The sequence below is a fragment of the Atta colombica genome, unplaced genomic scaffold, assembly GCF_001594045.1.
Source record: "Atta colombica isolate Treedump-2 unplaced genomic scaffold, Acol1.0 scaffold210, whole genome shotgun sequence".
Taxonomy (NCBI): Eukaryota; Metazoa; Arthropoda; class Insecta; order Hymenoptera; family Formicidae; genus Atta; species Atta colombica.
Window position 1 is genome coordinate 2380191 of NW_017259306.1, and position 25566 is coordinate 2405756.

Genomic DNA, 25566 nt, shown 5'->3' on the forward strand with positions numbered 1-25566 from the left:
AAATTTATTAAATTAATGTTTATTCTATATAATGTTTAAATAAAGAATAAAAGGTAAATAAAAATTCATGTAGAGATCTGCGAGACTTAGACCATGGTAATGACCATGTAAGCGAATACTAATCGACGCATAAAGCTTCTAATACCTTCTAACATTTACGAGATACTTGTTCACTTTTCATGCGGCTTCTATACATCTTTTGTTTCGAGAGCAATTAACAGCAAGGCAATCACGATGATCGACAAGTGAACGCGTAAAACCGAAACGAGCCATTATCTGCCAACGGCAATCGACACAAAGAACATTAACGAGTTTCTATTCGATAAGATGACAACCACCCACGGATATTCAGGGGCTCGACCTTTGTTCGTGGTAGCGATAAAAAAGCGACATCAGAAACGAGAGAAGACGTTGATGCGGTTGCGCGTGTGTATTTATGTGTGTATTTACGTGTGTATTTTACACATAGTATATTTATATAATCATAATACCAGTTGTATTTAATACATATGAATTACTCAGAATAAGTATATCGCAGTATAAATTATAGGTATAATAATATTGAAAGATTAAGCTATACATAATTACTCGATGTTATTTAACTTGCCAAAATCTCATCTAAAATTTTGATTACGAACAGAAAAAATGGTATTATTAAAATATCTAAAAATTTAACTAGATACAGATCTGAAAATAAGTGTTGGAAAATCTCTGAATAATTATATTTAACAACAAGTTGGTTAAAATGTCAAAATTTTTTGCAGTATTCATCATGTTTCCTACATAATTATTTTGATTCAATATTATTGTTTTCAGAATTTTGTATTTTATAGTTAAATTTTTAGATACTTTAACAGAATCCTACATATATGTATAAGTATCTACAATAAATGTATAAATCTCGATAAATTCATTCTATAATATATTATATCTCAGAAGATAAAAATTGTGTTTTTTTTTACTGATTTTATGACATCAATCAATGTGTTTTATTAAAGATATATTATATCCATTTTTTTTTATTAATAGTTAATGAATTTATGGCGTGTTCAATGACTTTCATTGAAAAGATGAGTTCAAATTCGAATCAAAGTTTACGTCATGCACGTTTGCGTATGATTTTCGAAAGCACCAAACGTCAATCAAACGCGTGATAGAAATAAGGCAACCGTCGACTCATTGTTTTAGCGCCATAAAAGCAGATGCATCAAAGTCTCTGCACACGGTATCGCACATATCACGCGCGCACTTCTGATTATGAGGAAGAGAAGACATTCGGCAAACTTCTATCGATTACATCTTTTTTCTCACATAGATGAAGAAATTAATCGCTAATATATTATATAATCATATAAATCGAGTTTTACTGAACCTTCATGAATCTCATTTCTTTTCACTTCGAGCACGTATTAAAAGTTTCTCTCTAGAAACAATGATTACGCGCCATCGATTTACCTGGTTTTTTTTTACTCATACTTCAATAAATTAGTAAATTTTTTAAATAATTCTTTCTTTTTTAACAATATAACGTATACTTTTTAAACACATAACTTGCATTATTATATAATTCTTAATATTAATTATTAAATAAAATAGTGGATAAGAACGAAGAAATATAAAAGAACGAATTCTACGAAAATATGAAAGAGGAGAGTATTTAGAACGAAAGAATGAGGCACGTTTCTTCGCGTTTATCTGTCAGCAGTAATTACTTATCTTTAATTGCAAAGGGTGAAAGAGGGCAAGGCGAGAAGAGACGAGGAACAAAAGCGATATGGAGAAAGCGAGGAAGAATAATCGCGGAAAAAGCCGTACGTTTACCAGAGAGCGGGTCTCGCATTCTGGAATAAGTAGATAATTCTGGCATAATGTCGGCGTGTCACGGAAAGATGGGAATGGCGTTGACGGGATAGCGTGTCTTGCTATGTGGCGACGTCTTGCTATGTGAAAATTACGCGAGCACGAGAACGATAATCGTCGCTAATACGCCTCTCACATACGAATGCGGCCTTATTTATGGCTTTCCTTACTCGCGCACCCATTGCCCGTCACGAGGCCCCCAACTCATTCTGACCGACCGTATCGAATTTCCTCGAAATCCACCTAGTCATCCACGTATCATTTTTAACCAAGCAATCACTCGGGATTATTACAACGTTATGGATGATTCCAATACAAGCGGTCTAATAATACTTTGCGATCCGATTCAAAAACGTTTTAGTTATTGCTTTCATTTTCGTGAAAATTCTTTTCAATGTAACTAAATTATGAAATATAATAGAACAGAATAATATTTATTAATACTTTAGATTTGAATATTTATGGAATAAAGAGAAAAAAAAGTTAATAAAAAGTAATATTTAATTAGGGTACAAAGATGTAATAGAATTATATTAATTATTAGTATGCTCGATGAATACAAAAATTTGTAATTGAGCTCCAAATCGTATTTATTCAAAATTTTCACATAAAAAAAATGTAATCATACATTCATTCAAAATTTTTCAAAAAATATTTATTCACAAAAAACTATGAACATTTAGCGAGTATTTATATTCATTCAAACAAAATATAAATTGAAAGAGAAAGCTCTAATAAGCAATCATTACTTCTTAACTATTATATAAACTTTGATAACTTTAAGTAAAAAAAAATGAATTTTATTTATTTTTGTCATTGTAATATTCAGATTTTATAAAATTTTAGAAAAATATACATTTTTTTATTTATAAATCTATCTATTTGACAGAGCGCGTCATACATATTTCGATATAATTCCGGTTATATGACAGTAATGTTATAAATATTTTATAGGATATCTAGACGCGACGTTCATTATGGTCTGCGGACATTAAATTCCGAGATATATTATTCTCGATAAAAATCTTTGTTTAATCTATAGGTTGAACAAGGACGCCCATCGTATAAGTCGCGGATTAAATGCACGATGTAACCATAGCCATTGTTTTTATAGATTTCTGTTTTCCCTTGTAGGCTTGCAAGCTATGTACAGATAATACAGAGTAAAAGTGAATACAAAATGAAAATATTCGTAATCGTATTAAAAAAATATTCAAATGAAATGAAAAAATATTTAATCGTTTCTTAACGAATAAAAGAGAAATGTATTCGAATGAGTGTTTTCATTTTTTATTCATTTATTCGAATATTAGGTGTATTCATTGGACACACTATTAATTATTCGTCAGTTCGCTTCGCAATTCCGAAAACTTGATACACTCCGACCGCCTGAAGATTTGCGAGTGCCGCTTCCTGACCACCCCTTCTCCCCGCTTCAATCTTTCTCCTGTGTTCAATCTTCACATCCGCCATCACAGCGGCTACCGCAGCCGCGCGTGATGAGCATACGCACATGCGTGCAACGTAGAGCAGTACATATAAAGATAGATAAGGGCGGCTCGTACATCATAGGGGCCGCCGCATGGTTCGAAGGGAGGAAGGAAAAAAAGGGGCCCAAGTCTCCGAGAAGGGCAAAGATCTTCGCGCTAGATTGGCGTCCGACCTTTCGCTTGCACATACCCGTCGCAAGAAGTGCATCCCGCAAGGCGAGGGCGGTGTTACGTTGCGAACGTGCCGGATCGTCATAACGGGGCTCCGCAACGTACTCTGAATCGGAAATCTGCGTGGAAGCTGCGAGCGGGCGGATAATGACTTTAACACGTATCGCAGAGAGTGAGTGTTGATCAGATAACGAGAGAACGCTGCAGGAGAGAACCACGGCAAGACCGAAGGGACCATAATTTCGTGTAGGAGAAACCAAAGTAACTTGAAAAATAGCTACTTTGATGTACCGTTGTAATCGGGAAGATAAATTCGATCTATCTCTATATTGGAAAGACCTAGGCCAGTATTTATAGTCTCGAATCTTATATTCAAGATTATTTTAAATACGATCTTAAGATATCATGGACCAATCAGAGGGCTGTATTAGCGTCTTAAGACATTATTTAAGACGGTGTCTTAAAATAAAAACCGACTATGAATACCAACCCTAAATTATTTTTTAATATTTATAGATAGAAAATAAATTAACGAATAAATTTTATAAAATTGTTTTTTCTAATCGCTCATCCAACTGTATATCTAATTTAAAGAGAGTTTTAATTCATAGTGAATATGAAATGTTTTTTAAAATGTAATAAATATTTCTCGATTTTATCTAATTATTGTATAACTTAATTACTTCACCAAAAGTAAACAACTTGACTTCTGAATTCCGTGCTAATTCGACTCGCTTGCAAGACGTCTCAACATCACAAACGAAACGTGGAACGCGTCGGGAATTCGTTTGTTTTCGAATCCTGAAATAGAAGCTGCGGCCTTCTGGGAACGCACGTCTGTAATCTCTCAGAAGATCTATCCGAGACCTGTAGTTATAAATCGCACAAATGAAGATATTGAACATTTAAAGAAAATATCGCATTTAATGAACTCTTCATTATTTTCATTTTTCTAAATATTCTTATATATTTCGTTTTCAAAAAAAATTTTGTTATCTTCTATAAAAGACAAAAGCTATTTAAGTAACTCAACTGAATCCTCATCATTTGTTTCCATTGGCTTACACTGTTTATTTCATTAAACAGCTTTCGCGTAGCAATCTTGGGATTTCTAAGAATTATAAATACAATGTACACGGTATACGCAATTAAAGTTAATATCCGTTATAATGATCTCTTATAACGAAAATGAGTATAATTTCTTTATTAATAATTATTATCTATTACTTTACTATTAATTTTATTATTTATTATTTTAATACAAACTTTCTATCTCTGGAGAATCAAATATTCTAAATCATTATACACTTTAATGCTTCTAATTGAAGCTTATGCCAATTGAATGTCAATTGAATATAATTGACTCATTAATCAGAAATTCAATATTGTATTAGCTACGTTTGTAATTAATTACCGTTGCTACGCCTTAAGCAGTCGCGCTCACGTTATCATGCCGAAGAATTATTGCACCGTTAATACGCTGACGTCTGACAGTTAAAATGCAAGTCGTGCATTTCGATATCAGAAGTCGCACTTACCAGAATCGGACCTCCGTCCTTGCTAGAAGCTGAGACTGTAGCACCGAACCACTGCAACGTCTTATTGTCGATCTGATTCAAGCTACCAGCGAGATTTGGATTTCTGACGTGATTATGTCCTGTAATAAACATATTTTTTTATGCATAGTATCAATAATTTGCTTTCAATATCACTTATTAAATTGTAAAAAGCGATCGCTAGATATATCGTGAAAATTTTGACATAAACAAAAAATTCTAGATTAGTGCATTTATACGAAAATAATTAAAGAAGTAATTCGATTTTTATAAAACTTGTCAGAGATAATTAAATTATTTTGAAAAATAAATAAATCGTGCATTTATTTTAAATGTTACAAAACTCAGAAATATATTATTTATTTGTAAATTTGTGTACCTACTAAGAAAAGAATGTGATAGTAACTTATTAAGTTGTAAAAAGCGATCGCTAGATATATCGTGAAAATTTTGACTTAAACAAAAAATTCTGGATTAGTGCATTTGTAAGAAAATAATTAAAGAAGTAATTCGATTTTTATAAAACTTGTCAGAGATAATTAAATTATTTTGAAAAATAAATAAATCGTGCATTTATTTTAAATGTTACAAAACTCAGAAATATATTATTTATTTGTAAATTTGTGTACCTACTAAGAAAATAATGTGTCTTATAAAGAGTACAAAAGAACATTATTCTCAGATCTATTCAAATTATTCAGTGCGATTAATAAGCGTATCGGTAATAAGAATTAATATCTAGTTATGCTAGATAAGTGATTGTCAGACAATCACTTAACTGGAAGTAATCTAATATGTCTCTGAATGAGCTGAAGCAAACACGTTGAAAAGGAATGATATCAAACGGCAAGGACGAGTTTTACTGACGTCTGCATCTCGTAATTTTAGTATAGGGTTAATCCCGGTCGAACTCAACCTTCGTGATATTCATCATATCAAAGGTTCCATTTGTGGAAGATAATTTACTGAAGAATAAACCAGCCACATGCGGGCAGACGAGTACAAAATGATCGATTCGTGAATTGCATTTCTTTTTCAAGTCCTTTATTATCTTTCATCATCGTCAAAAACGGATTATAGTGACGATATATTGATCCGATTCAAAAATCTGATTTATTCGAACGAGGAGAACATGAATCAGATCATATATCGAAAATGAGAAAAACTTTTTACTAATTGCATAACAATATAAATAAGATGATATAAGTAAGAAAGATATACACCGATGTGAACTTGGCGCTCAACTTTATCAAAAATAAAAATACCGTAGACTTCGTTTGTACTTCGTTTGTACTTATTTGTATAGCGAAAGGAGAGGACAAACGGATACAAACGATTGTCTTTCGAATAATATAAATGAAATTAAAAAATAAAGTCTTGCGCGCTGGCCATTTTTTTATTTTTCACTTTTTGTTTAACTGTTTGAGGTACAATACAAAATAATGGTTGGTACAAACAAATACAAATGAAGTACAAACGGCCTACGGTATTAATTTTTATTTTTGATAAAGTTGAGCGCCAGTTCACATCGATGAGATCCGAAGTTGTTGGTACAACCAAAACATTTCCTTTCAGTGTTGATAAATTATTTATATTATTATTTAATGAAAGTAATTCAACAACGCCATATCACAGATTGACGTTGCAATTATCGTTCGATGATCTCGAGAAAAGAACCACGGACAGGTGTCATAGTAAAGAAGCCTTAAGAGTTCTGTACATTTCTTTATCGATTTTACGAATTGAGCGAACCCGTTAGCCAGTATTGATCAAGTATAATCCTTAAAAGGAAGTTGTCCTTCGTTTCACAATCCTTGCCAGATCGTTGCGACTAAGAAACAAACAGATAATGATTCCGATCTCGAATATCAAAATTAATTTAACCTAAGATACTCGACAGATATTTTCATAGCGCACCGTGTACTCCGTGCTTAACAAAACTTTATGCGTATATCAATTATAATTTAATTCTAAATTTATTTCTTTCGATTTAAATTAATTATAAATTAGACACTTCGATAATTTGATCATTTCATACTACATACTTTTACATTTTTTATTAATATGCTAATTGCACGATGATCGGAGTGTCAATTCGTGCAACTGAAGTCGTGAAATATTTCTGACCTTCGGAAATTAGTCCTTGAGCAGCACACGGCAAGAAATACTGTGTCTTGGCAGAGGCAGGGCTAGGACAAAACGGTTTTACAGTTTTCTGTATTAGGCATCGTCAGCTTCTTGTAGCGGGACAGTTCTCAGTATCTCCGGACAGTCCGCTGTGATACTCCGCGATACTCGCCAAAGCGTAAGACGAGAGGAGTTCCTCCTCGAGACGATGTATTCGTGTAGCTATAGAGTGAGTGACCTCAAAGACCTGAACGAGATCTCTTCCTCGTACGCAGACGGAATCAGCGATACGCAATCGAAAGGATTGTTTGGCACTTCGACGTGCCGCAGGTGGAGCAACGAGGTACATCGCAAATAAAGATCGAAGACGAGATCTTGCATATTTCTGCCTGAATTACAAAGAAATCGGAACGATCTTCTCATCTTGCAATCTCGATTATAATTCTTCATAACGAATTTACCAAATGTTTATTTGGCACGAAGAATAAATATTCTGACATAATTCTGTCGAGATGAAATATATGTAGTAATTACAAAGAATTGAGATAAGAAAATTGGAAGAAAAGAAAAATAAAAAAGATAATTACGTTTTTCTTTTTTTTTTTTTTTTGGAGAAACGTTTCAATGATATAACGATTATAATGATTTTGACTTTCTTCGGAATTCACGTGACCAAAATTAGACATTCTGTATAAATTACTGATTGTGGCAAATTCTTTGAAGTAACAAACTAATGCTGTTGTCAAAATTCCATCATAAAATCAAGCAGCAGTTATTTTGGAGAGCAACTCGTCGTTCAAGTTTCAATAACACATTGTAAATTCGGACGCTGGTTAATCCATTATTACTATTTTAAACTATGACAGTATAAACATTAAAAGAAATACAGACTCGTAAAACGACTTGTTCTTGGAGAACAAATCGTGATTTTACGCAATCTATTTTTTTCGACCTCAATGTTGAATATCATTATTTATACAACGGCAGCTTAGAATCGTTCATGACGTGTGTAATCTTAAAAAGATAACTTGTTTAAAAGAAGCAAAACATCAAAATTGTATTTTATCAGTATTGAGTAATCACTATCACCGTTAAATATAAACATACATGCGCAAGCAACTTTCTTCCAGTTTCAATAATCCACGTTACGGCAAATCAAAGTTATTCGTGCAAAATCATCAAATATTGCAATTTAAATCGCGTATCGTAAACTTTTCGACGGTATCGCGAGAAAAATTTAGTCTAGTGTGACAACGCTCCACGCAATATGCAAAGAGCGAGAAATGATCGAGATGTTTTCATCGTCGCGCGTGCACGAGAAAATCGCGCCACGCGCCGATAATTGGCGACACATGGCTACGATCTTAATTGGACAAGATCGAGGAAAGATAGGAACATACGATCGGCCTAATTATCGATCAAAGTAAAATGTGCTCGCATGCGTAATGGTAGCGCCAGCGATAGTAGAGGAGGAAATCGACTAATTGGACGTACAACTTGAGATCTTGTGTGCACAGCCGGGCGAAAACGTTTTCTTGCGATCGAGAAGAACAGAGAGAAAACAAAGTCCAGAACGAAAGACTAGAGGAAGCTCAGTCCCGTTTCTTACTGCGATCCTCGTACAAACGCAAATTGATGAAATCAAGAATAGAAATAGAAATAGATTTCAAGAAAACAGATTCACAGGAATTTCATGCGCGAGTGGTCCGATTCTCTTAAGTTTTATTAATTCAGCTGTTCTATCCTGTCATCGTTTAGATCTGTGACTCATTTATGACTATTAATCGTCTGTAAACTTACTCCGCTAGTTTAATTTAATTTACTTGTTTTGCACCTTCTTCTCTTGCAGTTGATTGCATCGTTTATCATGAAATCAAAAATTCAGGTACTGAATCGAGTATGTTTCGAATAATTTTGTATTATCGCGAATATTCAATATTAAAGAAGACTTCAGATACGTAGAAATAATCACGTCTAAGAAATCATCTGAGACCTCGATAGAACACGGTAGGTACGTTGCGAGCAGAATATTTTTTTTTTCACAAAATGTAGCCACGAGTCATCACGACTTAACTATCCGGGCGTTTTATCTCGATCATGCGCGAACGCACTAAAAGGGAAGAATTGTATTACTGTGCGTTTCGATCGTTCCTTTTATGTCGATCCCGCGTTGCTGCCGATTGATGCCGTTCGCGCTCCATTTGCTGGATAATATAACGTGAAATCAGGCACTCGCCGCGCCTGATCGCGTGATTTCCTGCCGATCATGCTCGCGCCCAGCAATCTCGCTTTTCTTTTCGCGGATGCATACAACCAGCTTCGCATTACAAGTTACAACGTTGAGAGAGAGCGCGAATCAGGATCGCGCCGTATCGCGCCGCCGATCATCGCCGGTCGAGACACGGCATTACGAGGTGTTTAAACCGCGTCTAATTCACGCCGTGAGTTTATCCCGCTAATTTACATTAGCGCGTTCGATTCGCGCGCGTGTTTACGAGCGGTGCGAAAGATTACATCGAGCGTAAGAGCATGGCGCGAATAATATTTTTAATCCCTCTCTTTCTCCTTCACCGGGTTACCGGAGAACTTTATGAGCAAGCAATGTACTCTAAACGCAACCGCTTTAATTGGTTCGCGTGTATGTTACCCTGCTAGAAACTTCGCTACGTTTCTCTGGATTTATTATATGAATCTGAGCACAGCCAAAGTTCTTGGTTAGAGAGCATGAATTTATGATGGTAATAGGATTCGTTAAGGATATTTTGCAAACAGCATTTACATTAAGCTCGAGTTAATCAGGTCACTTAGAGAGTCCTGTTGTAAAAATTAAAATACGTCGAGAGAAAAAATGATTGCACAATTATCATAATTTAACATAAAATGACTTATAGTCACTTTGGAACTGCTAACTATATATTGTTTTTGGTACACAGTTATAAATATAATTGTTATTACTAACATTATAACAGTAATAATTATAAAAATAGAATTTCTAATCATAATTATTTTACTACATAGGTAATTATAGTCACAAATATCAAACATTTTTCCTATTCAAGACTTAGCGAGTTCAACGTTTCTCTCTCTCTCCATCATCTCGTTGGGCGAGATAGAAACAAAAAAAGATAGATGTTATTAACAGCCAGTCGCTGGACTGAGATCTAGCGTCCATTTATTTCATTTTCTCTCTGTTTCGCTCAACGAGATGATGTAAAAAAAAGCGCTTAGATCGCGAGTTAAGTTTTGGACGAGCCTGATGTAGATTATGAATAGACTAACGTAAATCCATTTTACAATTATCTGCAACACTTATCTATTAAGTTACGAAAAATTTAAAAGAAAATGATATTTTCGTCCTAAAACGATATGGAGATATTTTCTATAAATATCTAGTTTATAATAAAATTGTTTTTCAATTTGCTTATCAGTTATCAAAGGCAAAGGTTAAACACAATTTCTTAACAAATCAAGACGATTTATGTCTTAAACGTTTAGAAATCTCCTTATATGTAGAAAATATAAATTGTAATATAAATTCTAGGTATGATAAATCATACATAATCAGTATTCAACATCACGTGCGGCAATTGCCAAGCATCAAAATATAGTAGGGTCAACGGCAGAGTGGGTAGTATATTGGCACTAAGAATAGCATATACTGTAACCAGTTCGCCGGTTTACTCGAGATTACGAAGCTTCGTTGGCGCATCGATGTCGGAGGGAAGGTAAAATGTGGGTCAACTGTCTTTTGCAAGACAGTCCGGCGAAATCTAAGGCGGGAACCTCTTATTTGTATTTTTCAACGCCCTAAATAAATCTAAGATGTCATCATTTTACTAAAAAATGTTGAATTGGACTTGAAAATAGAATATTTATATATTTCAAATTCATGTTAGATTCATGTGAGATTATTTAAATAAAGATTTAAATAAGGATTAGTAATCAAGTTTAGTTTTTGTATTCAACAAATACAAATAAAATCATTTTTATATTAATTTAAGTTATATAACTTAAGTTATATAAATAGGTCATTAATAATTGACCTATTGCAATAAGATAATTAAGTCTACTTCTATTTTTATACGTCTAGTCAGTTAATTATAATAAACAGCTAATATATAACAACACGCTGTTAATCACAGAATAGCAACACTTTCCGCAATTAATATCTGTCCTGCATATTGTTTTCATTCGATTTTCTTCGCGAGCAAATTCTGAAACCGGTCTTGTCGCGCCGATTCTCGATCGTGAATGATGATCGAGCGTTTCAGACCGATGATCGTTCACTGATCGATTTTTATTCTTCGAGGAACGTTATCAGCGAGCTTTAACTGGCGACATTAAAAAGTCCGATTTCAAATTCACAACGCTCAATTACTTGCTCAATGGATTGCCAATTATGTCACACACGATCGAGCATGCGGAATCTCTCGAAGCCATTACATTATTCTGCGAATGCATTAATGTTTCAACACTGCGCTGTTGACGCGGTGATCTAAATTAGTCCAAGATTAATGTTAACAGAGTGAAAGAGCTCGTGATCCTAAATTTACTTCTATCTATTCGACTGATATTTACATACGTGATTGCATGTTAACTCTATGCTATTTTCAATCAAAGGGAACACCTCTCACCTGTCAATCATTGATAAAAGCGTGCCATGCGTATAGGTAAAGTTACGTTAGTATCGCTTTAGTATTTAATAACTTAGACGTATAATATACTTGAGTATGGAAACTTCAAGATAGCAAACAAAATCTAACTTTTCCCATTAAAAAAAAAATCTCATCAACTATTTATAATCTTATAAATATTATATTGTGATGTTTTTACAAAATTTATTCGACGTTTTATCATATGCAAGAGTTAAGCGCATGTAGTAAATTCTACATAATTAAATTTTTTATCCTTCGACGAGAGGTTTCAAAATTAATGATCACCGAGAATCAGTTGAAGCGCCATTAATGCGTCGTCTGTCAAAATTAAGATAACCAACGTCTATGATCTTGTTACCTTTATCGTCAAAATGGATTATGTTGCATCTATCATCAGCCGCGATATCGCATTTATAGACTGCGCCTCCTCGGTAGACGCCAACTTGCGCAGTTTCAGCCTCTGGTGCGCCCACGATTGCCCTGAAAGAAAAATAAGTAACACGTTATCAGCGAAATCGAATACAACGAAAGCATCACGCTACAACTTCAATTTAGGCTTCGTTATATAGGCTTGTTTGTTTCGAGATCACAATTTGCAATTACGAATTGTTTTGTAAAGGCAATCGCGTTCAAGATTGATTTCATCGATATTATCACTTGTATCGATTTAAACAGCTCTCGATAAAGGATGCATCCGAGATTTGAGGTCAGTGGTCGTGAGTTATTTTGAGCAATGGCGCAAGATCTAGCAGCAAGGTCCGACTAATGGATGAACGATGAATCGTGTTCGATGAATAGCTTTTGCTGTCAGAATCTTAAATACAGCTGCCAGAGTCTATTGAGATGTCAAGAACTGCCAATTATGTGTTCTGAACTAGGCAATACTATACTCGAGAAGAGTCATCAAAACGCGTGCGTGATCGTACTATTTGCTTCTCAATAATTTTCCTTCCTCTCTTACTAAGAAAGCATTACAATCTGACTTATTCCTGACCCCACAATCTCATATCACTAATAGGCTTCCTTTCAATACTTCGTTCGTTATATCGATCCATTTTAAGTCTTCTCTCTTATCTGCTTTACTCTCTCTTTTTTCATTATCTTTCCATTACCTTATTCAACTTATTATTCGCTCGCAAGAATGAGAATTAATTTCTTTTGTCATGTAACCTTTTCGCAAGATATGTTATCTAACTGATTGGAATGACCGCCATTGTTTCAAACAAATCTGTTTGTAATGTATTTTCAAACGGCGATAAAATGTTGATAAGAAATTAATCGTGAATGGTAGCTAAAATGGCAGGCACTATAATTCTAAGTAATTTTCGAAGGAAAGCATTGCGACGCGTCGTAATTACTCTAAGAGATCTCTTTCGCGCGAAAATGGCTTTATTAATGTAACTTTTATTACGCATAATTAATCTTAACGGCAACGCCCTGGGCGTCAAATAATGCGAAGTACGGGCCGACGTGAGAAAAAAACTGCGGCGAAATAACGAAGGCTCCCCCCCCGACACCTTCAATTACGTTAACGATCGCCGCTTTGCGTGCCAAATTGGCCATTATCATTATTGAACGGAAGACGCCTTTCTCTACGGATTCGGCGATATCCTCGATATTAGAATAATTGGAATCAGGTATTCTGAAGTCCAATTTATTATCCGTATAATATAATTTATTGTGCCATGCCGGTTCGAGGGCCAGTCGGTGTAATGCGGCCCAAAGAGACGAGAATAAAAAAACACGATGTGACCGCGCGATTATCAGCGCACCCCAGACAATATGAAAATGGGATGGCGTAAGACAATCGATCGTATAATTATCTCTAGAGGGTGTGTCAGTCACGAAGCTCAAAAAGAGCATTCCAATATTATCTTGACCTATCGGTTAGATAATTAATTTCACTAGCGTTGGAAAATACCAAACTTACTACGCATAGGGTGATGTGCATCTGTCTATGGTTTTTACTCTGATGACTAATCTTTTCCTTCATCAATCGATAATTCTTTGTTCTTACGAGTCCGATTTTTGCTCTCTAAAAACCAAGTTTAAAACTATTTCAAAGAAAAGAACCTGAAGATCCAAGAAATTGCTTTGAATGGGATGAATAAGTAACTTATCAAAGATAATTTTCGATAAGTTAAAATCCTCCCCACGCATAAAATTCTTTTGACAAATAGTTTGAATACGAAAAGCTTTTCCGGATATTGCTATGCTTTACTTTATGACAAATGATATGACAAATGATGTGGCTTCTATCATCTAGCATCGTTAGCTGATTCCGGAATATTAGCTCGACAGGGAAAAGGGTAAAAGCTTTCTTTCCTCCAGACGGAAATTATCTCATCGATATATACCTATGCGATATAGCGAGATCGCAGTGACATACTTTGTGTTAATTTTCGGAGATATCGTAACATTATATTACAAGTAAAAATAAAAAAAGAAAATTTATATGCTTTAATTTTCATATCAAAAATGGACTTGATTTGATAAAAATCTCTTAATCGACACACATCTATCCTATATTATTTATTTAGTGTCTAAATAAAATTCCGCAGACTAAATATTGTTATTTCCTAAACTTATTTCTAAGTCTACATTTATAGTATATTTATTCTTTATGTTGCGCATTAAGATTAAATATGTGAGTAATTGCATGCATATATAATACATTAAATTGTACGTGAATAATTAATCAAATTGAATTCAAGAGAAATTGCACCATTAGAGTGTAATATATTCTTCTCTAGCGTGTAATATATATTCTTCAAATCATAGAACGATGACGAAACATCTTCAAAAGAGTCGAATGAATAATTATCTGCTCGCACAATTTAACTCTGATCCAATGACCCAGTTTTGGGCAACGCTGCTAATTTAAAGTCTATTAACATCGAGACGTGCTCAATAAACGATAACCGATAACTTCGGTCATTGTTCTTCGTCTAATCATTCTAATCTGCGCCGAGAAAATTCAATCGGTAATGATTACACCATCCCATATCGCGCGCAATTAGTGTTATTAAGGCTCGACCTATGGCCGCACTTGAATAGGCTTTGATGATCAATCATAATTCAAACGATGTTAAGCTATATAACAACTTAACGTTTGTATAATAAGATCTTTCAAATTACTCAGGTGTTGCAATTATTCAAGTGTATTATTATTTATTATCGGCGGAAATCTCGGCATGAAACAGATTCCGTATCGTAGGTCTCCATTATAAAAGCACATGGAAATACCATTGCATGTAGCAACCTTGGCATACATCGGCTTCTGGGTTGCATGATTGGTGCAGTGTGCGTAGGTAAGCGCCACACATACTCACACGTGGAAAGAGAAGAGCCGATTATGCCGCTTATGTAAGCGATTCATAAGCGTATGCTTGACGTGCCGTCGAAGTCGTATGCCACAATATCGATAACGGTAAGCTAGCGGAATTTATAAATGGCTATATAATTTTCCGATTGATAGATTCACTTAAGAATCAAAGGTAAAAGGCAGTTTCTACCATAATTATCGTAACATGTGTTATCATAATTAATAAACAAAATAATCGAAATGGATTCTTCTTCGCGAGACGAAACCGAGATAATACAAACGTTAAATTGAATGAGTTTGCGGTCAAGTAAGATTGAAGTAATAATTAAAGGCGGTAAATAATGACCGTACGCGAAGAAATGAAATGACCACAAAACTCGTTTCTATAATACATTGTGCGAGAACAAAAAGAGTGCTAATTGCTAGAAGAAGAACATCGCAGATTGTCTGGCACAGGTAATTTTTTTAAACACTATAAAGTAAAAACATACAAATACAGGTGCTTGAAACGTTATCATTACGGAATAGCTCTCAATTTTATCTATTCATTTTTATCCATATTCGTAATGCGATTATTATTTGCAAGTAATGTATTTATCAAGAATTATTATTGTAAAACTTTTTACACAATCAGTCAGTAATTTAAATAAAATTTACTTATATTTACAGTGATATTCTATTTCTCAGATTAACATAATGCATCATCATTATTATAATGTTATTACCAGAAAATTCAGAGAGTGAATACGCATTTAAACAGGACTTTGACGTACGATGGATGAAGGCGCTCGCGCTACTTCAACGACGAATAACGTGGGCTGAACCTGACGAGGTTTCAAGCTCTCGCCTACACTCTACTTTTTTGCATTCGTGAGGAACTATAGCCACCAATATGTGACGCATGCATGTGAACGGGAATGCAGGGGCGAACCGGTCCCACAGGATACGTAGTCACTGGCTGGTGTCGTCGGGGATTCTCGCGAGCGCTATTCGGGAATATCGATGGAGTATGTATGTATGTGGGCTTCGAGTTAAGCGAATCATGCGAATAGGTTCGATCAGTGGGCGTTCAAGATGGCCTGTCCGAATCAGGTTACACGAACAACCTGACTGTCCTGTCGAAGAGAAAGTCCCAGAATCCATTGGCTCTTAATGTCATTTTGATGTCAGAGTCTTTTATCTAGCAGTCTTTTTCGTGCACGGAAATACCATATATGCTAATATATATATATATATATATATATGGTTCTCTTTTGATGCAACCTATTTTAATCTTCTCAGAAACTACTTTATTTTTTCTTGAAAGATAATTCTTTGACAAGGAAATGTTAATTGAAGGAAAATAGAATGAAATGAACCTAATAACATATGATGATTAAATTTTATAATGCATCGTTTATCAAAAATCTATATTATTATTATGGTAAAATCTAATATGGTTTAAGACTATAGCTTTTACGATCAATTCATGCGAAATCACCAGTGTCGAAAATAGTTTCACAGCTGCAACCGACTCTTTAAGCACCTGCGGTTTCGCAGTATTTATCGTCACGCAAATATTTTTTAGCGGCAAGAATTCGACGAGTTGACGATTTTCAAGGCCTCGGCCGTAAAACGACGAAATATTCGAGCTTATACGAGCGAGCTATTTAATAAAATCGATCGTACGAGAGTACAAAATCCTGTCTTCAACGCAGCTTTAGTTTTCTGAGTGACCGATGCGATGACAACAACTCTAGAAATATCTGCGCACTTCATATGCAAATTCTATTTACAATCCATTACAGCAACTATTGTTTCACAATGCGGAAGCATTAACAGATTATTAATTAACAGATTATTAATTAGATGTGTAATTGAAGTTAAATCTTTAAGAATCATTAAATCATTATTTCTTTCTTATGTAGCCCGTTACGTTTTAGCTGACGTCAAGTGCACAATCGCACAAACAGATTAAATAAAAAATCGCGCCGTGAGGTAACTCGATACTCTCCGTACCGTGCGCAATGTTTTTCGAGACACAGCACGTGCTACGTTGCATCGGTTACTTTGCATAAGCTTCCTGGCGAACATCGAAATCTGCATAGGCCGCGCATGGCGGCTCCTTTAAGCTCTCGTCCATTCGCGCATGAATTAGAGAGTGACTTGGCCGTCGTTGTCGTCAGGTGTAACTCGAGCCTCGCGGTTGAATATCGGCGATCCTTGTCCGCACAAACGCAGCGTCGCGTGTTGTATTGACTTATATTACAACGGCCAGGACACGCGCGCGTATTCGTAATCCCGTATTTGGCAAAATCGGGACGGCTCCATTCGACGTGGCGCGCCGTACTTGGCGAATTGCTCAATGCCGCCGTTCCTTCCACGGCTTCCACGTGAGATCTCGCGCTTTGATCTCCGAAGAAAGATATATCTTTCTCTCTTTCTCCCCTTCTCTGGCTTTGTGTTCTCCACGAAAGGACAAATACCTCGTGCGTGCAATGTGACGAACGTCGTATATACACGTTTTCCATGAGGATACGTCGTGCGTGAAATCGCGCTAAAAGTACCGGTACACCACCGAAGATTGGTATCGTCATGCCGTTCTGTTCGTGATGTTATTGTTCGCTAGAGAGTTATCTTTTCCGAAAGGTCGGAGATCTGTGTGTCGGTCTCGCGTGAATCTTCTTAACTCTTTACCCGCATAAGTTTCTTTTCACACGCAAAAATGTTTTTCTACGCACCGCGATGACAGATGAATTATTTATAGGAATTCGTACAGAGACATACGAGTAAATATAAACGATAAATGAATTATTTATAATTTGTCAGATAAGTCAGCATACAATTAAGAAATTTCAAAAAGATTGATTTAATCTATTATTGCATAAATAACGCAAATAATTAAAATGGTAATTAATGATAAACTAATTGATTTATGTAACAATCATTTGATCTTTAAATAGTCAAAAAACTATTCTGTCAATACTGATTTGAATGAAACAACGTTTTTTTTTTCATGTGGCCACGTGCTATTATATAGTATATTACGTCGCACCGAACGTGCGTCTGACTGGCTTTAACTTCCGTTACAACTATTACAACCAAATGGAGACTCGTATACAGGCATAAAGAATGACGATTGTAATGCAACCTCGGGTTTCGAGCCGGAAATCACGCAACACTTAAGATCCCTTGCTCTCTCCACAAAAGAAAGCGTATCTTAATCATCACTAGAAAACATATACAACTCGTTTCCATAAAAAAATGCAGATTATGATTATTAGAATCATTAATATTTCCTAGTTATTAATTTCTCTCCTACACAGATGAATATTAAAATTTTATTATATTTCATTTGTAAATATAAATATAAATTTAAAGAATTCATTAATTGTTATAATTACATATTTTCTTAAAAGCCACGAATATTAGAACTGATGAGAAGATCATAGGAAGGAATCAAATGTTGCCTGACATCAAGTACATAATATCTCTTCCGTGCCTATAAGCGAATCGAATCACTAACAAGTGCCAAGCAAGTATGAGAAACGGAAACGAAGGGATACTGAAATAAGTTACACTGTCATGAACAGAATGATAATTTTAAATTTTTGTAGTATAAGATTGATAGAAACGTAACTTGGTAATAACAAAAAAATATGTTCGATAAAACTCAAATGTTACCATAAAGCTAACTAAAATTGGAAACAATTATTATATTAATAATATTTAAAGCACTTGACCAATTGTAAAATTAAAAAATTTATTTTATTTAATTAGAATATATAATTAGAAATGAATAAATAATATTATAAACATAACAGGATGTGTTAGGGGCAAATAAAAAAAGAATAATGAAATAATAAGGTTTATTAAAATTTTTATAATTGATTTAAATTAATTATAAATGATGAGTTTTCATATTTCATAATTTAAGGATAGAAGAATAAAAAATAAAAAATAGTTTAAGGTAAGAATTTGTCTAATTAAAATGTAAGGTCTTTCAATTAGTTGAGCTCCTGCTCATGTTAATAGAATGAATGTATCAATAAATATTCACTGTATTAATTGATTAAATATAATTGTTGATGATGAATTAAAGTATTTAGATTTAATGATAGATAAGGTATAAAGGATTAAGATTGATATCGTAAGGGCAATGATTCTCCCGAGTTATTAGAGACCGAAGGATAGCATAGGCAAATAAAAAATATTATTCGGGTTGAATATGAGTTGGGGTTACTAGTGGGTTTGCTGAGGTAAAATTATCTGGACCTCTGAATATATATGGATATTGAAGAATGATAATAATAAAATTAAAAAATTGGCAATTAAAAAGGATTAAATTATCGTTTCCATTATTTCAATTTCTTCTTTCTTTTGTTTTTTTTTTATATTTTACTTCAGTATTGAAAATTTAATTTTCAGATTAAAATCGATTAAAGCATGGGGTTCAGCGAACTCGCGCGCCGTTCAGCTTCTCCGACAAACGTATATGTTAATGAGCCAGCGCGTGCTAGGAAATTTAAACTAGACGGAATACGCCTTTCGTACGATATGCACATGCGCCATGTTATTGCTGAGGATAATAAAAATCAGCATAACTCGCAGTATCCGATCAGCGTGAAATTTCATTCTGCTCTGCGCAATATGCATTCCTATATTGCGGGTATTCGTTAATTATGTGTATATTTAATTAAGCTTTTCTGAAATATTTTTAGATCTCTACCTTCTGCTCATTATAATTTTCCACTTCATTAAACAAATTTACTAAGCTACAAATTTTCGTATTCAATAACATATTGAATTCTCGAAATAACATTCATAAGTTTTACATTGGTTAAATAAATGTTGCATAAATGCATAACATGTTTATAAATATATCATAATTTAAGAATAAAATATTTCATATAATGTTTGATTAAAAGAGATAGAATTTGAAAAAATTTAATAAATATTATTTAAAAATATTATTTCGGAAGAAAATTGATAAACACGAGATACATCGTGATAAAATAAAAAAAAATTATCTTAATTATAAATTTATTTCTGTACTTAAGAAAAATTCTTCGAATCTCGGTTGCGTGAAGGTCTTTAAAGACGTCGTATGCGTTGAGGATACGCACGATCAGTCGATGACGTAACGTGAACGGAGGCGTATATATCGATGTCGAGCCGGCGCTACTTTATAAGGAGCACCTCCTCACTAATACCATTCGGCCTCGCTGTGGGCAAACCTGTAATCATCATTCAAAGCGAAATCGCGCGTGTGCGTGAGCCGCGTAATGGTACCGCAATTCCGCGGTAATGTAATCTACGATCACGGCCGATCGTGACGGTTTCGCTCTCAGCGTCGCGAATTTGTCACTTTAGACTCACGATAAACATCATGTTTTATCTCTACGTGCCTTCCTTTAAAGGACAAAAACTTTGCTTGCCACGTATCACTTGTTCGTAAATAAACGCCCCGTAAAACATTCTTTTAAGATACGCTTGTTTTACGGTGCAAAGTTGTCTATATACAATGTAAATACAACTAAAAATTATAAAACTTCTTATTTCTGTAATCTCGAATAGAGATATAATAATTAATTTTTTTGTCATTTCACAACCCGTGTCTAATAAAGATATTCCTCTTTTAAAATTAAAAAATCATTAAATAAAGTTAAACAATATCACGTCATCTCTCTCTTTCTTTCTCATCACACAGAAAAGTTTATACTTTAATTTTTTTCTCACGATAACAAAGTCAGATCAATCTTGATTACGAACTATTATCGCGCAGAGTAAATGTCCGCAATTTGCATTTATTGTCACTTAAAGCAACTCTTGTATCAAGTGCTCAATGAATTAAATATAATTTATCCATTTACAGTTTAATTCTTTCGTTCCCTTACTTTAGTCATATAACTACATACATATTATGAATCATAAAATAAAATATTATTGCAATCTAAGAAACTAATATATATAATTGATGTATTCTCATATCTATGAATATGTTAATTCTTATGTAAAAACATATGTCTGTAAATATATTAGTTCCTATATGAAAATATTTGTAAATATGTATTAATTTTTTATAATCTTTATTAGAATAACAATTATTTTTTTATATTTTAAATGAGTTTTATCATGGAAGTAAGAAAAAAAGATTTTCATTATATAATAACTTTACAAAAAAATGCATATTATTATATATAGTTGCAATAAAAATAATATGTAAAAAAAGTCTGAATATTTTCAAAATGTCAGAATGTTTTTATGAATTGCTTAAGTATCATGTAATACACACGAAAATATAAACAAATATTTTTTGTAATTATTAAATAATTTGAGAATATATATAATAATTTGTTAATTGATATTAAAGCAGCATTCGGTTATCGAATTTTTTGTTTTCTTCAGATAACAAAAGCAACGATGGTTATAAACCGACTGTATAAATGGCAAATCTTGTGTAAAATATAAGAAAGGTTCCTTATATTAGTCACACTTGAGCATGTACAAAATACCAATTCATGTCTTGCATTCTCATTATCGAGCAGCTGTGCTCACTCGTTTCTTAACGTTATCAAAATTCGTGTACCAAGTTCCGCCATGCAATATTTGCGAACCACATTTAAGAGTCTTAAATAATACGCAAAATATCAGACTATTAAAAAACAAGTCAGATAATTTCGTCAGACATACACATTTGTGATGCACGGATCAATTACAAAACGACTGAAGGGAATTAAAATCAAGCTTTAATCTCATTCATTAGCACGTAATTAATCATCGTTTCTCAGGTCGCGATACACTGACCTACTTCTAACCGAAGAGACACTATTGTTAACGCGATTGCGTTATGTAACATATCACTATACCATATTACCGAGATTGCCAGTCGTTTATTTGATTTGTCGAGTGCAGTCAACGGAATATACAAATCGCATGTAAATTAATCTTTCATGAAGAATAATTATCGAGAATTATAATATGACATTTACGCAACAGTACAAACATTTTACACTCAGTATGAAATATCGATAAAAGTATTATTAATTTTTCTATTGATTGTTTTTAATCAATTAGATAAAATAATCAAAGAATAAATTTCTAACAGCATCATCAAGGAGTATCAAAAAATTTTACAACCTTAATTGAAAAATTTTAGAAAAATACTACCTATTTAAACTATATGATATTTTTTGAGAGAAATTAAGTTCCAAAAGAAAGTTGTCAAAAAAATTATAAATTCCTTTAAAACGAGACTTATAAATTGTTTTTCCATCGACTAGACCGCAACGGATTTCCTTTATGAACTTTGGTAGAAGAGGAAACATATGTCAAACACAGTTACAAGGAACAATGCAGTTTCGGGTGTTTCAAGGGAATGACACGTTGATGTTCCATGACCATATGGCGAGCAGAACTGACCGTGTGTGCTGTGTAATACATGTATCCGCATCTATCCTCTCGAGAAAGAAACTGTCGAGGTTAAAAAGTTTTTGGAAACGATATATTTTTCGTTTTCGGAAATATTAAACATCCGTAGTAACCATACATAATAGCACGGAGAAATTGCATTCTAATTAATTGCTGCAGAATGTAATTAACGAAATTATTTTAATAATAATTTAATCATTGGTAATATTTAATATATTTTTAATAAATTTTACAATCGGATTTGGCAACTTGATTAATGATTCAGCTCTGAAGGATTGAGAACAAATTTTGGGAATTTTGTATTTGATTATTGAGAACTCCAAATAGAATCCAAGTATTCAATCATCGCTGATTTGATTGATGGATTTTCAATAAATCAGTAAAAGTTTTTACTAGAGATGTAAACGACGGAAATATTAGAATTTTAGGATAAAAAAACTCGGAAATTAACGGTTTTTTACTCAGATTTTTTTTAGGTCATTTAGATGACCTGCTGTTTGCATTGCTTGAAATCCCTCAAAATTTTTACACTTGTAGTGATATTATTAGAAAAATCGATTCGGGCGTTGAAATTAGAGAAGGCAGAGATGCTGAATACGAAGAATGCAAACAACGCAAACCTATTTGGACCTATTAACCCATTTATCTCATCAAGAATTGCAACAGCCAATAATACATACTTACGATATAAAATTATAAAGACAAAAGTATTAAAAAGTATCGAAATAATAAGAAAAATAAATTTTATTTCTTCTTGTACATATTTAAATTCTAAGTTTTTCATGAATTTTATGTAATTTGTTCAAAAATACCGTTTATTTACCTATATCTGTAATTTTTACTTATACTTGATGCTTTTTTTCCGTAGTCAAAAATAATGTTTTTTTTTACCTAGATCTGTAATTTTTACATTATAACTTGCGCATTATTAATCGCGCTGCAGGTATTCTCATTTGTCTTGTTTTGTAAGTATTGTTGTTTTTAATTTTGGGAATTCATATTAAATTTATGCTTTTAAGATGTAGATAATTGGCGTTCGATCGAAAAGTTTGACAATTTTAATTCTTGCATCCAAAAAAAAAATATTCTGCCATTTAGCGGGTCTGCATTAATGTCAGAGGATTTTCCATTTATATATGACCTTAAAAGGATACTCTATACTGTTAAAAATGAAACCAGGAGCTTCCTTTACATGTAAATGAAACTCGTGGTTATGAATGAAATTAAAAGTAATAAATGATTTAACTGAAAATTAAGTTATAGTAGTTACTTAAATGCAATGAATATGTACATTAAATTTCATAAATTTTCATGAATAATATATTAAATTTTATGTACATGTACACAAATATACTTTTTAGTTATAAATACATTTAATATTTTTTATTATTAAATTTATTTAATTATAAATAAATTTATGTCATGAAATTAAATTCAAATTATGTAACTTAAAAGTTAATGAAATTTAAGAACATTTCTAAAGTGCAAAAAGTAAAGGAATTTCCACAAAGTATAACCATAAAGTATTGAATTAGGATTGCATTCTCTCAATACTAGAAGATTGTCTTGCATGTCTAGCACGTAAATGACAAACTTTTTATAACAAATAAACATGCCGCTAGTATTTTGTATATCTTCTTATTTCCAAAGATTCAAGTTATTATAATAGAATTTTCTATAGAGAAATTTATTTTTGATCATAGCTCATGTGTCCTCATTTTTATAAATGAATACCTGTTATAAATACACGCACCTGATTAATGTAAGATTTTTTTGTTTAGAGAAAATATTAAAAGGAATTCCCCGCTTATCGACAGAATATTTTTTTTTTGGGATGTTTGAAATGGGAATTTTAATAATAACATATATCTTCACCAAACGTAGAAAGAAAAAAGAAAATATAAAAACATTTCTTCGCAGTTTTTAAAAGTTAGTTTTTATCCCACTGCTGTAATATATGTAAATTAAATGAATATACTTCGATATACGAGACGAAAAGCAAGTGATTACTTAGAATTAAAATGTCGTTCTCTTTATTTATGTGCGATAACTTTATCTCTTTCGGATAATGAGAGATTTGATGTTTATGATCGTTTGAAGACTACCTCGTAGACTACGTTATATCTTGAGTGAGAAAGATTACATACTCATGTCGCATAATCATATATCCATTACGTTAATCGTTATTATACGTGACATATTCACAAGTATATTCATTTTTGTGATTTGCGACTGAATCATGAATCACTCTCTTTTAACGTAATACCGACACATCGCACTAATCAGTCAATTCGAATTATCTACCACTAACGATCAGATATCACTTTACGAAAGACACCCCATACTGTCCGTGAAAATATATTCAAGGGGTTACGAATTTAATGCGTTACGGCGAAATGATCCTCGCGTGCCGTCGCGATATAACCGTTCATATCCCGTAACATGTATGCGTAAGTTGCACGCATGCAGGTAGGTAAAGGTAACAGGCCTCTCGTCTGCATAATGACATGGTCTGAGCTTTGGGCACGTGCCTCACGCGATCATCATTACCTTCTGCTTCTTTTCTGCTATCCTCGGTCTCTCTCTTTCCTTTCGGTTCCGCACGCTTAGCCGCTCGTCCCAATTTTTGGAGACAAAAAGAATTGAACGAACTCGAATCCTTGCCTTTCATTGTAATATTGCAGCTCGAAGGAATGAGACGGCCGCAAGCAACAATAATTATCGAAATTATAAAAGATCGCATGAAAATCATTTGTCGAACAATTTTGTTTACTTTTTTATAACTTTTTTTTATTACTTTTCTATAATGGAATTAAAACAAGTGATAAAGAAAATGTTGATATAAAATTTATATTTTCAAATTCTTTTGGTAGCCATTATGGAATATTGAAGAATCGATCATTCTCATCCAGCGTTAATTTGCATCTATATCGATGTTGATGTTTATTGCAGTTAATAATCAATTCTAAGGT

General features: G+C 33.3%; 1 protein-coding gene across 2 annotated transcripts in view; it reads right to left on the minus strand.

The window, feature by feature from the left end:
* The window catches only part of LOC108687707 (integrin alpha-PS2), a 76326-nt gene that overhangs the window by 40761 nt on the left and 9999 nt on the right, over nucleotides 1-25566 (minus strand). For both annotated transcript variants that reach the window (XM_018193626.1, XM_018193625.1), the window contains exons 2-3: nucleotides 12218-12339; nucleotides 5060-5178 (exon numbers count right to left, since the gene is read on the minus strand). In XM_018193626.1, coding sequence (XP_018049115.1) covers nucleotides 5060-5178; nucleotides 12218-12339 — 241 coding nt within the window. The remainder of the gene's footprint in view (nucleotides 1-5059; nucleotides 5179-12217; nucleotides 12340-25566) is intronic.